This window comes from Cornus florida, unplaced genomic scaffold (assembly GCF_030987335.1).
Source record: "Cornus florida cultivar Cherokee Brave unplaced genomic scaffold, ASM3098733v1 CherokeeBrave_3.0.0_Hap2_Chr05, whole genome shotgun sequence".
Lineage (NCBI taxonomy): Eukaryota > Viridiplantae > Streptophyta > Magnoliopsida > Cornales > Cornaceae > Cornus > Cornus florida.
In genome coordinates, this window is record NW_026775575.1 from 94885468 (window position 1) to 94902847 (window position 17380).

General features: G+C 41.1%; 1 protein-coding gene across 1 annotated transcript; it reads left to right on the forward strand.

Moving 5' to 3' along the window:
• Positions 1-3245: 3245 nt before the first annotated feature.
• On the forward strand, positions 3246-3923 carry LOC132309756 (uncharacterized). Its single transcript, XM_059808040.1, has one exon. It carries the CDS (start codon positions 3246-3248, stop codon positions 3921-3923), a length of 678 nt encoding a protein of 225 aa, XP_059664023.1.
• Positions 3924-17380: the final 13457 nt, after the last annotated feature.

Sequence of the window (17380 nt, forward strand, 5' to 3'; positions counted from 1 at the left end):
GAACTCTTCGGGAACGATTGGCCATTCAGCCTAATTTGGGGTTGGAGGTGCATTAGAAGGGCCCTCGGATGATCTAGCATGCTTGAAGGCCACTCTAGAAGCCATTGGATGGAGGAGAAATGGTTCAGACCTTTTTACGATAACCTGGTGTGCAGTGAGAAAGGGAAGAGATGCAAAATAGTGAGAGAACTTAAAAAATCCTAAAAATTTGAAGTCATTAATCAACAAAACACAAGGCCCAACAACTACACATCCTCTACACAATCAACCCCGTCCGCCATGAAGCAAAACTTGAAATAGGTAGAAGAAAAGGAACTTACCAAACTATGAAGAACACAAGACCTTGCTTACTTGATTGATGAGAGATGGGAATGAGAGTTTGTTGATGGGAGATGAGATGTGAGATGGATGGGATGAGATGGAGATGGACAAGATTAGGAAGAGAGATGGAGGTTTTGAAGGTCTGAAAGGGGTTAGGGCGAGAGTGGAAAGGGAGAAGAAGAATTATAAAGCATAAATGGGCTTGAAAGCCCATTTAAAAATTCAGCGGAGGGAAGCCGCGGGCGGCCGCTGTCGCGCGGCGGGTGCCCGCGGAAGCTCAGCGGGGCCCCGCGAGTTAACTAAGGCTATTGGAAAGTTTCGCGGGTGCCCACAGTGGCGCCGCAGGCGCTTGCGGAGGCTCTATTGATGCTGCCTTGTGCAGCTTACTCAGGTTTTGCAAGGCTCTGACGGAGTCACTTGGACTTCCAACATGAATTGAAGTGTGACGGAGAGCCTAATAACCGCGAAGAATGAGATGGAACAAATTAATTCAGAACCGATGGCCATGAGATTCAAACAATACGAGAACCTTGGGAGACATGCCCATATGACCATAAATATTTCCAGAAGTTGAACAAAGACCTGAAGATGATGAAGAAAACCAAATGTAACCTCTGGGATGCCCGATGAACAATTTCGGAAGCATGCACATTTTGGTCGAACTTTGTGACCTCCCAGAAATTTCGTAGAACTAGGCACTTGGGAGAAAGAAGCTTGGAGGATGGAAGAATTGCTTGTGATGAGGGCTAAATTTAGCGTCGATAGCTAGACGAAGTAAGATCGCACATTAGTCCTCGTAGACTAGGTCCGTTAAGAGGACTTTCTCTACTTTGAGGATATAGACTATGCTGTCAATGTAAGGCTTAAGCCATTAGCCATTAACCTTAAACATAGATCCATCAGCCGGATCTTGAAGCTCGACTGTTCCATGAGGAAAGAGGGCAGTGATGGCATATAGACTATCCCACCATGAACGGAGTTTACCAGGAAAGAGTCTCAATCTAGAATTGAAAAGCCAAACTTTTTATCCAGGGGCAAAAGACTTTTTGACAATGTGCTTGTCATGAAAAGCTTTAGTCTTTGCCTTATAGATTTTGACACTTTCATACGCATCATTGTGAAGTTCCTCAAGCTCATTGAGCTGCAATTTGCGAGTAGAGCCTTGACTTGGTGGTCTCCTCCGCTAGCCATGTCTACTCCCTTGACGAACCTGCTCTGATACCAACTATCACGGGCTTAGAGTTTTAACACCACTCTAGCTACTCCCGTGCAGCACCAAGACGTTGCTTCTACTCTTGCAAGTACTTGGTCAGCCTAACTCCCGTGCACACCTTAGCCAACACACTCCCCTCGTGCGCTTACTAGTGTTGTAGTGGCCCTCGCCCTCTCCTCACTTGGCTTGCACACTCACACATACTAAGACACTTAAGTTGACAAGGAAAGAACACTTCTATTACTTCAAAGAATGCTTTGTACAAGGCTAGCTCTCAAACTCTCTACACGGCTCTCAAGACTCACTCTAGGACTTGTTGCCTACAAAATGAAGTCTTACCTCTATTTATAGGCATCCCCATCCCTAATGGATGGCTAGGATGCATTCTAACCAACGGTGGAGATCGATTCTCTAGAATCTTCTCCCACATTCTTCACATTGCCATACTTATCTACAAGTATCTACAATATTCTATAACTCTCCATACTACTCCACACAATTTTGGAGAACTCTAGAATATACTACATATATCTAGAATCTTCCACACAACTCTAGACAACTCCGGAAGATTCTAGAAACTCCACTCGCCATGTAGTTGCCATGCAGTATCCTCCTCAGCGTCTGCGTGTCGCCTGGGTGGCACAACCTCCATAGGCGGGGCGTGACATTATGCTTATCCTATTATTTTTAACATTTTTTAGGACACAGAAAAAAGGTGGCGGACGACGATCCACCACAGGTTTAGACGAGCTTAGAGACTTATTTTATTTTGCTATCTTTTGTATTAGAACTTTAATATTTTGTAAATTTAATCTTAACTATTTTGTGAAACTTTAGTTTAATTGGTACAATGTTGTAAGCTATGGACTTTTAAATTCTAGCTATATTTTATGGACTGTAACTTGATGTAACTAAGGTGTGTTTGTTGTTTGGATGAAATACTGGAAGGGGATTTTTGATACGTATGCGATCATTTTGAGAATGTGATATAATAAATGTATTATGCGTTGGGACATGATAGGTTGTTTTTAAGGCCCAGTGGAGGTCATGCCGAAATTTTATATATTTTATTTTTATTTTGGTATCTTTTTAGGTCATTAAAAATTTGGTATCAGAGCCATGGTTTGAATACCATGATGACAACGGGTAGAGGCCAACCTAGGATTGCAAAGGGAGTTGAGTTATTTGTTTACTTGCTTAATTGCTTACGTGATTGCATGTTTATACGCTTATGTGTTAAGATGATTAATTATTTGAAAGGCATGCTTAATTGTTTAACTGTTTATATGATTACGTGCTAAGTGCTCAATGTTGTTGTATATTATTAGCATGATCATATTTATCATTAGTTGGGTATTCTGGGAGTATGGAAGGTAGTTTATGTGTTTCCATTCTTGTCAAATCATTCGTATAAGGACTTCGTTCTCATGCATATTTTAGGGTCATCGTAATTGATCCGTTTCCTTTTTCTCATAGCGTCATGCCACTATGAAGGGATCTCGGGGAAAGTTCTAGCTCCAATCCCGTGGAAAGGGATCATGAGCAAGTTGATGAAGATATTTTGTTACGTGATTTGGTCATACCAAGAGGGGGACAAGTGAGGGGGACCGTTGATCCACCTTTTTAGATAAATGAGGAGCAGTTGAGGTTGGCCGTTCAGACAACTCTTTTTAATGTATTTCAACCAGCAGGTGCATCATTGTCATAGTTTATGCCGCTGCCGCCACCACCACCACCACCACCACCACCACCTCCAAAAACAAGTGAGACAGATGATACTTTTTATCACATTTCTAAGTTTGTGAAGTTGATGCCGACCTTGTTTGAGGGCGGTCTAGATCCGCTTATTGCAGATAGTTTCATGGATAGAGTGGAGAAGTATATTAATGCTATGAATTTGGCGACGGACAAGTTGAGGATCACTTTGGCAACTTATAACTTTGTTGGTGATGCTAAGATTTGGTGGAAGACCATTGCTCACACCCATAATCTGGACACAATGACTTATACATTTAAGAAGTTGTACTATGAGAAGTACTTTCCGGCGCCTAAGCGGAGGGAACTAAAAAAGGAGTTTGATGGGTTGAAGCAAGGAAACATGACAATTACAGAGTATGAGAATAAGTTTATATCACTTTTGAGTTTTGCACCTGGGATTGCTAATGATGAGGAAGGAAAGATAGAGAAATTTATTGATGGCCTTAATCTTACCATTAGGCCAATTGTAGCTGCCTTAGAACCGACAGAGTATGTAAAAGCAATACGAAAAGGCTTAGTGGTTGAGGCTGAGAACAAAGACAGCAAGGCTATCAGGGAGTCCTATAAGCACAACAGGGGTATGAGTGCTTTCTTCAAGGGACAATCAAGTAAGAAGCAGAAACATGAGTAGTCGAGGTTGAGGGGACAACAGTCAGCCAGATCCGTACCCATAGTTTCAGTATGTATGGGGTTTTTTAGACCGAATGTTACTTGTTTCAGATGCGGGCAGCCGGGATATTACAAGTCCCAATGCACTTAGGCTCAGGTAGCTCAAGTGATTAGTTTCAAGTATGGCAGTCAGAGCATCACAAGTCCCAGTGTACTCAGATTCAGGTGGCGTTTGGTGGATGTTTCGGGTGTGGCCAGCAGGGCCATAGGGTGAAAGATTGTCCATAGCGGGACAGTGGTTTAGGCAGAGGTAGAGGTTTACAGCAGAGGCAGATGCAGTCTGCCACAGTTCAGTCAGGGTTTTGACCACCGCCACCACCACCTCAACCATGTCAGCCAGCCATGTCAGCCTAAAGTTCTCTATCGGGTAGGGGAGCTTCTTCGAGTGTACCCACTCAGCAGTCTAGTTATCAGGCAGGCAGTTCTCAGGGCAGAAGACCCAGGGTTGCATGTTTGCACTCACTTCAGCCGAGCCACTATCCAGTCCTTCAATTATCAGGGGTATGTTTCTTGTGTCCCATTCTTAGGCTCGTGTATTATTTGATTTCAGTGCTTCTTATTCATTCATTGCTTCATCATTTGCACTGGCATTGGTTTGGAGGTTAGTCAGTTAGACAGACCGCTTTGTGTTGACATGCCTATTGGGGGTTCAGTCACTCTTGGTAGAGTTTTTCGGGGTTGTTCCATTACCATTACCAGACGGGTATTAGAGTTCAATCTCATCCTTCTCTAGATGACAGGATTTGACGTCATTCTTGGGATGGACTGGTTGTCGTCCTTCAGAGCTGTCATTGATTGTTTCAAGGGAAGAGTTTCAGTGTGTACCTCGGATAGGGATTATTTCTGTTTTGTGGGAGATTGGTGTGATCCTCTCACTCCTTCATTCTATGGTGTTAGAGGTCAGGATCGGCAGATGTTCTTCTTGGCTAGCCTGTTCGCCGATGATGATGTGGAGTTTTGTGGGGTAAATTATCGAGAAGTTGTACATGATTTTCTAGACGTGTTTCTGGAAGATTTGACAGAGTTGCCTCCACATAGAGAGGTAGAGTTTGCTATTGATTTGATGCCTGGTACCATGCCAATTGCTATAGCACCGTATCGTATGGCACTAATTTAATTGGAAGAATTGAAGAAACATCTTAATGAATTGAGGATGAAAGGCTTCATCCGACCGAGTGTGTTACCGTGGGGTACACCGATTTTGTTCGCTAAAAAGAACGATGGTTCTTTGCTGTTGTACATTAATTACCGAAAGTTAAATCATGCAACCATAAAAAACAAGTATCATTTACCAAGGATAGATGATTTGTTTGATCAGTTGAGGGGAGCCATTTATTTTTCAAAAATTGACTTGAGGTCAGGTTATTATCAGTTACAGGTCAGAGAGGAGGATATTCCAAAGACCGCTTTCCATACGCGGTATGGACATTTGAGTTTCTTGTCATGCCCTTTGGTCTGACTAACGCACCAGCGGCATTCATGGATCTAATGAACCATGTCTTCCACGATTACTTAGATCAATTTGTGGTAGTTTTCGTGGATGACATTCTTATGTATTCATGGACTTGGGAGGAACACGAGGTCCATTTGAGTATAGTGTTGCAGATTCTACAGGAGTACCGTTTGTACGCCAAATATGAAAAGTGTGAGTTTTGGCTACAAGAGGTGAAGTTTTTGGGACATGTTATCTCAAAAGACGGGGTTTCAGTTGATCCTTTAAAGATAGAGGCAGTTTTAAATTAGGAGCAACCCAAAAATGTCTTTGAGATCTGGAGTTCTCTTGGCCTAGCGGGTTATTATCAGAGATTTGTGAAGGATTTTTCTCGTTTGGCAGCTCCTATGACCAAATTGACCCGGAAAGGGATCAAGTTTGCATGGAATGAGGCCTATGAGTCTTCCTTTCAAAAGCTGAAAATATTGTTAACTACGGCTCCAGTGTTGGTGATACCCGGGCGTGGCTTGGGTTATGTGATCTATTGTGACGCCTCATGTGATGGTTTAGGTTGTGTACTGATGCAAGATGGTAGAGTAGTGACTTATGGGTCTTGACAGTTGAAGACTCACGAGCATAACTACCCTACTCATGACTTAGAGCTAGCGGCAGTCGTTTTTGCCTTGAAGTGTTGGAGACACTATTTGTATGCTGAGAGATTTATGGTGTTCTCGGATTACAAGAGTCTCAAGTATCTTTTCTCCCAAAAGGACTTGAACAACAGATAAAGGCGATGGGTTGAGTTTTTAGAAGACTACAACTTTGATTTGCAGTATCATCCAGGTAAGGCAAATATGGTAGCTGATGCTTTAAGCCAGAAATCTCGTAGGACTTTGGCTGGGTTAGCCATTCGAAAGTGGAAGATGCTTGAAGATTTGGCTGAAATGGGATTGTATTGCTTCGACGACGATGATGATGATGATGGAAATGAGTCAGCATTCTTGTTTAGTCTCGTGGCTCAACCCACTCTTGTCAGACGGGTGATTGAGTCACAGAGACAAGATTCGGATTTGGATGCCATTTACACCTTGATCTCCAGTGGCGAGACTGATCAGTCTCGTCAGCTATCACAATAATAATCAACCCTTTGCAATAGCACAAATCATTATAAAATAGGGTTATTGTTCGGGTAAGTCGAACAAATGGGATTGCTAGTTTATGGCTACCAAGGTTGTTAAAATCACTTAGTTTGATGAAGGGGGTATAGAGTTTTGTTTGGTTTGTCACTTAGAACTAAGGATTAAAGAGTGCATAAAACAATAATTGCAAGGAAATTAAGAGGAAAGAAATCTAGGTAGAGAGGACTAGGGAAGTGAATCCATTACCTACCCTATAAACATGCTAGAAAATGATTTACATGGCAGAACAACATATATAGTGGCCATGATATGTAGCAACACATGGTTTCTACATTATCTTCAAGAAGTTCATTAAATCAAAAGGCAAGAATAACCTATCAAAGTTTCACATGCTTGAACTACCTAAACTAAGGTGTAGCCTTAGACATCCTCACTAAGCTAGAGATTATCAAGCCCTTAATCAAATGATAAAAGCACATGAAATCAAGAATCAAGATTAATCCATCAAAGGGAGGCCCTAAGCTATGGACTAACAAGGTTCTCATAAAACATGCCATTAAAACCATTTTGCAATCTCATTTTCATTGTCACAATAAAAATGCAAGCTATACAATCATGAGAAATTATGATCCAAGACAAGACAATAGCTTCAACATAATCATTTATAGAGATTTATATCCATTACAACATGCAATATGCTATAGATTGCAAAACTACCACAAATATACATTCTTCCCCAAATTAAACCAAACTAAGGCATGCTTACAAAGTAGGGCTTCATCACCTCCCTAGAAAGGGAGTTAGTTACCCATGGATGCAAGGGAGAAAGGAGAAGAGAAGAGGAAGCCTTCCATTTTCGCACCTAAAGGACCCAAGACACACAAACCCTCAAGCTCTCATATTTCTCTCTCTGAAAACTTTCAAAATGTGAGATCCAAAAAATAATGCTTCAAGCCTCTTATCTAGCCAAAAATATCCTCATTTTCCCTCCATTTTTGTGGCTCAATGTAATACCCCTAATTTTAAAAGGACAGTCTTGGAATTTAATTTAATTATTTTTGTGCATTTTTAATAAATTAGTTGTTTAATTGCTTGTATTATTGGACTTAATTGATTATGTGCTTGTTTGTCTTTTTATTTGAATTACTTGTTGATTTATTTTATTTAAATGAGTTTTTATTTTCTTTAATTAAATTAATTGTTTTAATTTGCTTAATGGTGTAATTGTATTATTTATTTTGTTTATATGCATTATTTAGTTAAATTAGTTTTATTAATGGTTTTAACTATATAAAATAATTATTAGGTTTTTATGTTTTATCACGTTGTGGGATTTAGCCGACTTATAGTTGGTTTAGGTTTTAATTTAGGTTTTCAAGTAAAGCCTATAAATACGTCATTATACGTCAGTATAAGGGTTACAAACAAACCCTATTCACGTATTGAGTCAGAGAGAAACAGAGAGTAAATTAGAGAGAAATAGAGAGTGAACCTTGAGAGATTTACTGAGAGGTTCAAAGAGAAAGGAACATGTTTGCTTTTGAGTTGAACCAAGAGCACTGGAAGGGTGGAACGGCAGTCTAGGACGTTGACGGAAAACTCAGAGACGGTGGTTTAGAGTTTCAAAATCTGAAACTAAAGGCAAGTCTCTATTCTACTCTTTCCCTTAAATCTGTGCTCTGTGCATGCCTAGCTAGACTCCAGGGGTTTAATGAATGCTAAAATTGAGTAATTATGCATGCTTAGTTAGACTAAAACAGAGGGTGAATGATTTTGTTTTCATATTCCTGTTTTGAATGATTTTGGAAATTTTTGATGCATAATTAATGTTTAAGTTTAATTTTTGTATGTTAAAACATCTAAAATAATTTAGTATGGATGTATGGGACTTGGGTTGAAGTTTAGAGGCTTTAACTATGGAGTTTTAGGGTTTATAAAGGCTGAACAGACGAAAATGACGACTTCAGCAACAACTCAGCCGACTAAGTTGGCAACTCAGCCGACTAAATTGACAACTCAGCTGACTAAGTTAGGAACTCAGCCTGCTAAGTTGGCAACTCAGCCTGCTCAGTTGAATCGCGACCTGGATTTCAGTTTTAATTGCCCAAAATTATTTCTAAACCTATTTTAATTAATCTAAATGGGTTTAATGGACTTAAGAAGATCCCAGAATGCATCTTATATCTATATATGCTAAGAAGGTGGATGGTTTGGAAATTAAATAACTTATATGTTGTTTAGATCGGATGGAAGGGTAAATTTAATTGCTCTGACAATGTTTAAACGGATTAAACAATGTTCATGAAACGTTATATTTGTTTATCTGAGATGTATGTTAGTGACTTTGAGGGTAAGTTAGCTGCATGCTATTTAAACTGTGGTATTGCTTAAATAAATGTAATACTTATCTGTATGATGTGTATCATATTATCTGTGGATTAAATTAATGTATTATTTTTATATTGCATCATTTATTGGACTGGATGGTTTAATTTTGTATCATAATATTTCTAGTTTAATTGATGTGTTATTATTTTGTTGCATCATTTGTTGGACTGGATAGATTAATGCACCGGTATGGGACGGTGGCATTTTAGGAACGGATTAACCAAAGAAGTTAAATCTTACCTATTCTGGATTGAGGTATGGATTAACCATAAAGGTTAAATCCATCTCTTACTTGTGTCATGTCAATAAAATAATTGAATGACCTACTTTGGTTTCTGGATGGATTGTTATACATATATCAGACCACTATACTAAATGGATGATATTTTGTATTAGGAGTATACGAACTTTATATATTTATGATATGGTGCCATGGTATGAGCTTGAGTCTCAGAACCATGGTTAGGGTGGGTATATTGCCTAGGATGGATAACTGGACATAGATGTTGTTCCCTGGTACGTCTAGGTACTTATGCCCACCTTTGGGTGCGTTTTCGCATGTTGCGTTTTATTCAGGTTGAGACAGACCTATTGGACTAGCGAGCATCCTATAGTGTATAATATATACTTATATGGACTACTCTAGATATTGTTGAGCTATTTAGGATGTATCTGCGTATCAAATTTCTGTATGGATCGTAGTAGGATAGGACTTGCATGTGGGCCTGACCTACTCTCTTATTTTTTTCCAGGTGTTCGTCAGTTCCAGGGTTAGAGCTTGGAGGTGTGATAAGCGTCGAATATTGTATATTCAAGCGCCCTAAATTACATTAACAAAGTCCAGTTATTAATTATATTATGTAGATTAACTCCATTTGCATGTTTCTATGCATTTTCAGGTTGAAGTGCAAAAAGGAAGCAAAAATGAGGCCTTGTGGAATTTTGAACAAAAAGGATGCCACTTCTGATTTTCTGGCAGCGGTGATCCTGACTTTTGTCACCATTTTCGACCTAGCAAACTCAAGAACTAGACTTCCATCATAACATGAAAGATTTAGATCTCTGAATCAGCTTTCCAAATCTTAAAGTGGTTCATCATTCGGAGTTCGGAGCAGAGAGTTATGATCTTCATAACAGAGGTGCGCAGAACTGCCTAGCAGCACTGATGTACTACCTTTATCCCCATTTTCGACCAACCAGACTTGAGAATTGGGTCTTCATCAAAACATGAAGTATTTAAAGCACTGAATCAGCTCTCCAAATCTTCAAACAGATCATCATTCGGAGTTCGGGGCACAAAGTTATAGCAGTTTTCCCAAAATAGGTCAGCGCTGAGCAAGAGGAGCATGTTGCACATTGCACTAAGTTAGAGTGCTCGAGATCACCAAGCGTGTGCTCGAAAATCAGGCAGAATGCCCTTCGAAAATGGCTCATTTCAGCCCACTTGCACATTGGTTTCCTCAATGCCATCTTCCTTCTTTATGAAGTGGTTGGAGGTGTTCCTTGGAGGAGAGAGGGTGTTGTTGGAGCATAAAAAGCTACCCAAGGGCCACACATTAGAAAGCTTGACCTTTAGCAAGATAGAGGAGAGAGAAGAGAGCAAGGAGAAGGGTGTTCTTGAGTGCTACAGTAGGAGCTCGAAAATGGAGATGAGGATGATGCTTCTTCCTTCTTCTAGCTCACCAATGGGCAACTAAGCCTCATCTAGGGAGGTGATGAAACCCCTCCCTTGTAAGCATGTGTTAGTATAGTTTATTTTTGGGGATTACAATGTATTTTTGATAGTCTTTCCATGATCAAGAGCCTCATTTTTGTTGTAATGAATGTTGAATGTTTATAAATGATTATTGTGAGTTATTCATCTTGTCTTGGATGGTTGCTTTTCTTAATCATATTGTTTGCACTTCCATGGTGACAATGGAAGTTAGATCATGGAATGGTTTTAATGGCATGGAGTTGGAGAACCTAGATAATTCATGGCTTAGGGTTTCCCTTTGATGGTCTATACTTGATTCTTAGCTTTATGTGCATTCACCATTTAAATTAGGGCTTGATAATCCTTGACTTAGTAAGCATGCTCTAAGCTACATTTTAGTTTAGGTAGTTGATCATGTGAACCTTTGATGGTTTATTCTTGCCTTTCTATTTAAATGAACTTCTTAAGGATATTATAGCAACCTAGTATTGTTATGTATCATGACTATCATATATGTTGTTTTTCCCTTAAATTAATCTTAACCTAGCATGTGTATAGGGATGGAGGTGGATTCATTTCCCTAGCCTTCTTTACTTGTACTTCACTCTCTTGAATTCTTGCAATTTATTGTTTTATGCACTTTCAATTACTAGCTTAGTGACAAACCAATCAAACAAACCCTTATTACCGCTTATCATTCTAAGAACAATTCTAGACTCTTAGGTTGCCTTAGACTAGCGCAGTCCCAGTGGTTCGACTTACCCGACCAATAGCCCTATTTTACAATGATTCGTGCTATTGCGAAGGTTGATGTTAATTGACCAACCGATCAATTTTTGGCGCCGTTGCCGGGGATGAAGTTGTGGGTAGGCATGCAGGGTGGTGATGGTGTTGGGGGTTTGTGGGTGCATGTCGGTTGTTGGGTTGGAGGTTGACTTGAGCAAGGAGGAAGGTGAGTTGGAGAGGGGATGGGGTGAGGGTGAGATGGTGAGGGAGCTTGGTTTTGCATGCATGCATGGAGCTTGCATGCATGCATGGATGTCGTGGGAGGTGAAGGATAGGTGGTGGGGAGCATGCATGGTTTGCATGCTTGGGTGGGGAGGGGTGGGTTGTGTGGTGGAGAGTGGTTGGAGGGGGGGGGGGGTTGGTGGAGGGGCATGCATGCATGGGCGTGCATGCCGGCATGCAGGAAGGTTGAGGTTGCCGAGAGAGAGGAGGAAGGTTGAGGGTTGATGGGGGTGAGTTATGGGTTGGCATGCATGCATGGGCGTGCATGCATGCATGCAGGAGGGTTTAGGTTGGTTATGGAGTGGCTGAGTGATGAGGTTGAGGGTTTGTGGAAGGATGAGAGTGGAGGGTGGTGTGAGGGAAGATGGTGGAGTTCGAGCACTCTTGAGAGGCTTGGCGAGTGCTCGAACTGAGAGCAGTGAGATTGTTGTTTGGTGCATGCAATGTCGAGCACTCTAAATGGGCTCTTAGAGTGCTCGAAATGAAGCCAGAGAGGTCGAGGAAAAAGGCAAGGAAACTCGAGCACTCCAAATTGGAGTTGGAGTGCTCGAAAGTGGGTCAGTAGGCTCAGAATGGTGTGGTTTAAAAGAGGTTGTGAGCTTGAGCAATCGGGGCTTGGGTAGAAGGATGAAGCTGGTTCTTGAAACCATTGAACCATGGAGGGATAGTGAGCATGCCAGTGAGCAAATGACTACAGTGGCATGCCATGCAACATTGAGTCCGATGCATGCAAGGGGTTAAGGCATGCAAGAATTTCTACATGGAATTTGCATGCATGCATGAAGGCAATGCATGCACTGAGAGCTGAATGCAGGCAACAGGATGCATGAATGCAATGCATGCAAGAAAAAAAAATTGGCGTTAGTATTATTATTATGAACAACAATAATAATCATAGTAAGTTGGCGGAAAAGAATAAGTAATAGTATTATTATTATTAATATTATTAGTATTATTATATATATATATATATATATATATATATATATATTTTTTTTTTTTCAAACTTTGCAATATCTAATGCATGGAAAAAAAAATGCCAACTTTCAGAACATCACACAAAGCATGGGTGGATGTAAGAAAATTTTCAAACCTTGGCAACATCACACAATGCATGAATGAAATTTTTGGAGAAATTTTTTTTTTTTTTTAAACTTGCAAATTCATTCCATTCCAATGCATGGGAAATTTTGAAGGTTTTGTTTTGAAACCTTGCAATTTTTCAACTGTTTAAACATCTCAAATGCATGAAGAATTTTGAGAAAAAATTCAAACTTTTCAGTAAAAATGAGAAAATATGCACATGAGTCGCATTTGAAAAATCTAATGAAATTGCTAGAAAGCGATGGAGAATTCCGGGAATGAAAATTAGAGTTGAGAAGGTCTAAGAAAAATCAAAATTTGGGCTTTTCTAAACCGTTTCCCAGAAAAAAATTTTTTTTGTAAGGCACGAGCAATTTCAAAGAGAAGGAAGCTTGGAACATCGAAAGAATTTATTCCCTTGCTTTGCTAAATTTAATGTCGATAGCTAGACCAAGCTAGAGCAGGCACTAATCCTCATAAATGGGATCCGTCAAGGGGACTTCCTCAACTTTTCGGGTTAGAATTGTGCCGTCAATGCAAGGCTTAAGCCTTTGGCCATTTACCTTGAAGAGTGATCCACTTGCAGGATCATGAAGTTCGATTGCTCCATGAGGAAGACGGTAGTGACAATGTATGGACCATCCCATCTTGACCGGAGTTTACCGGGAAAGAGTTTCAAGCGGGAATTGAAAAGCCAGACCTTTTGTCCCGGGGCAAAAGACTTTTTGACGATGTGTTTGTCATGAAAAGCTTTAGTCTTTGCCTTGTAAATTTTTGCGTTTTCATACGCGTCATTACGCAATTCCTCAAGTTCATTTAATTGCAACGCACGATTAGAGCCGGCTTGTTTGAGATCAAAATTGAACCTTTTTACGGCCCAATAAGCACGGTGCTCTAATTCTACCGGGAGATGACATGCTTTGCCAAAGATAAGTCGATATGGTGACATGCCAATGGGTGTCTTATAAGCTGTCCGGTAAGCCCAAAGTGCATCGTTTAGCCTTAATGACCAATCTTTGCGGTCCGGTCTAACCGTTTTTTCTAAAATGTGCTTAATCTCCCGGTTAGAAATCTCTACTTGACCACTCGTTTGAGGGTGGTAAGGTGTAGCAACCTTATGAATGACTGAATACTTAGCAAGGACGGATTTGAGATAACGATTTCGGAAATGAGATCCGCCATCACTAATGATTGCTCGGGGCGTACCAAAACGACTAAAGATGTGAGATTGAATGAAATGGATCACGACTTTATGATCATCAGTTTTGGTAGCCGCGGCTTCAACCCATTTAGACACATAATCCACCGCTACAAGGATGTACTCATAGCCATAAGAAGATGGAAATGGTCCCATGAAGTCAATCCCCCACACATCAAAAATTTCAACAATTAAAATGTTGGTGAGGGGCATCATGTCTCTTCGGGACATGGATCTAAGTTTTTGACATCGTTCACACGATTTGCAAAAATTGTATGCATCCCGGAACAAGGTAGGCCAAAAGAATCCGCTTTGAAGGATTTTGTTAGCGGTCTTTTTGGCAATGAAATGGCCTCCACAAGCAAGAGTATGGCAAAAATTTAAAATGCTTGTGGCCTCGGTTTCAGGAATACATCGCCGGATGATTTGGTCCGGGCAATACTTGAATAATTCCGGATCTTCCCAAAAGAAATGCTTGACTTGGGAGAAAAATCGGTCCCTCTCTTGTTTGGACCAATGAGCTGGAATTTTGCCAACCGCAAGATAATTGACAATATCCGCAAACCGTGGAAGAGTAGAGTGTGAAACTTGAAGAAGTTGCTCATCCGGAAAGGAATCACGGATGGCTGCAAATTCTGAAGATTTCTCAATAAGTAAGCGAGAGAGATGATCGGCGACAACATTGTCGGTCCCTTTTTTGTCCCGGATGTCAATGTCAAACTCTTGAAGTAAGAGGATCCATCGAATTAAGCGGGGTTTTGTCTCTTTTTTCGCTAACAAATGCCTAAGGGCGGCATAATCTGAAAAGACGATGACCTTGGAGCCAAGAAGATAGGAGCGAAATTTATCCAAGGCGTACACCACAGCTAGCAATTCTTTTTCAGTGGTGGTGTAGTTCAATTGGGCATCGCAGAGAGTTTTGCTAGCATAATAAATGACATGCGAAAGTTTATCCACATGTTGGCCCAAAACCGCCCCTAATACATAGTCGGATGCATCACACATGATCTCAAAGGGAAGAGACCAATTAGGGGGTTTCATGATCGGGGCAGAGGAGAGGAGAATGCGAAGTTTGATGAAAGCTTCCATGCAAGCGTCATCAAAATTGAACGGAACATCCTTGGCTAAGAGATTACACAAGGGTCGTGAGATTTTGCTAAAATCTTTGATGAAGCGACGATAGAATCCGGCATGGCCAAGAAAAGAACGGATTTGACGGACGGAATTCGGAGGAGGAAGATTAGAGATTAACTCAACTTTTGCCTTGTCTACCTCGATTCCCCGCTTAGAAATGACATGTCCTAAAACAATGCCTTCTTGGACCATAAAGTGGCTTTTCTCCCAACTTAGAATGAGATTCGTCTCTTTGCATCTTTGGAGCACAAGAGATAAATTTTTGAGACACGAGTCAAAGGAGGAGCCAAATACGGAAAAGTCATCCATGAAAACTTCCAAGAACCTTTCAACCATATCGGAGAATATGGACATCATGCACCTTTGGAACGTTGCCGGTGCATTGCATAGACCAAAAGGCATGCGTCGATAGGCAAAAGTACCAAAGGGACATGTGAATGTTGTTTTCTCTTGATCTTGGGGGGCGATGGCCACTTGGTTATAGCCGGAATAACCATTAAGAAAACAATAGAAGCTTTGGCCGGCTAACCTTTCTAGGATTTGATCAATAAATGGGAGTGGGAAATGATCCTTCCTAGTTGATGAGTTGAGTTTACGATAGTCAATGCACACACGCCACCCGGTGGTGGTTCGTTGTGGCACGAGCTCACCCGCTGAATTTTCAACAACGGTGAGCCCGGATTTCTTGGGGACAACTTGTGTGGGGGTCACCCACTTGCTATCAGAGATAGGATAGATGATTCCCGCATCTAACAATTTGATCACCTCTTTCATGACCACTTCCTTCATGTTTGGATTTAACCGGCGCTGGACCTCTCTAGTAGGCTTTGCGTCATCCTCCATATGAATGCGGTGCATACAAATGGAGGGGTCAATTCCTTTCAAATCTGCCACTGTCCAACCAATAGCTTCTTTATGCTCTTGGAGCATCGCTAAAAGGTTGGTCTCTTGGTCTTTTCGAAGGTCCGAGGCAATAATGACCGGAAGGGTTTGCTTTGGACCAAGGAACACATACTTGAGATGGGCCGGGAGCGGCTTAAGCTCAAGTTGTGGCGGAGATAACAATGATGGGACCGGAGGAGTGGTGGAAAGTTGGGGAAATGGTTCTTTTGGAATTTTCCAAGGAGGTACATCCATGATAGCATTAATATCAAGCAAGGAATTGACTTCTTGAATGGCTTGATCAACATCAAAGTTTGAGAAGTCAAAATGAGACATACAAGTTTCAAGGGGATCTTTGCTTAGGATAAAGGGGAGAGATTCTTCGACCACTTCATCAATGACATCCACAAGAAAACAATCATCCTCATTGGAGGGATGTTGAGTTGCATGAAAGATGTGGAGTTTGACTTGCATGTTTCCAAAAGCAATGTCCATCACCCCGGTTCGGCAATTAATTGATGCATTAGCCATAGCTAAAAATGGCCTACCAAGGATCACGGGAATGTGCTTTTTTGGGTCATGGACTGGTTTCGTATCAAGAACCACAAAATCTACCGGGAAGTAGAATTTGTCCACTTTGATGATAACGTCCTCAAGAATACCTCGTGGATGCTTGACCGATCTATCGGCAAGTTGCAAAACCACGGAAGTCGGCTTAAGATCTCCCAAACCAAGTTGTAGGTAGACCGAGTATGGAATTAAATTCACACTAGCTCCTAAGTCAAGGAGGGCCCTCTCGATTTTGCTGTCACCAATGACGCATGAGATTGTGGGGGCACCCGGATCCTTATACTTTGGGGGAGTGCTGTGCTGAATGATAGCACTAACATTTTCAGTCAACCTCACTTTTTTTGGCAAATGATTTTTAGAAGTGCGCTTTTGAGTGCACAAATCTTTGAGAAATTTTGCATAGGGAGGGATTTGCTTGATAGCATCCAACAGGGGCAAGTTAATCTTCACTTGCTTGAAAACTTCCCACATGTCTTGAATTTTGCAATTCTTGTTCCCAAAATGTGTCGACTCTTGAAGACGTTGAGGAAACGGAGCTTTTGGCTCATAAGTAGTTTCCACATTTGGGGAGACATATGTGGGATTTCCGTGAATGGTATTGGGACAAGAATTTGGATTAGAAGAGCTTGAATTTGGATTTTTCAACGGAGAAACTTCCTCACTTTTGTCTCCATCGACCTTGTTGTCCACCACTCTACCACTCTGAAGGGTGGTGATAGCTTGAACTTGTTCATGAGTCGGCCCACTCGGAGGAGGGGTTTCGTCAATCACATGCATTCCTCTAGGATTTTCAAAAGGTTGAGAGGGAAGCTTGCCCTTGTCCTTTTGAAGCAATTGATTCACCGAGTTAGCTATTTGGCCCACTTGATTTTCGAGATTAGCTATGGAT

Coding starts and splice junctions, on each gene's coding strand:
- LOC132309756 (XM_059808040.1), top strand. CDS start 3,246: ATGCCGCTGCCGCCACCACCACCACCACCACCACCACCACCTCCAAAA.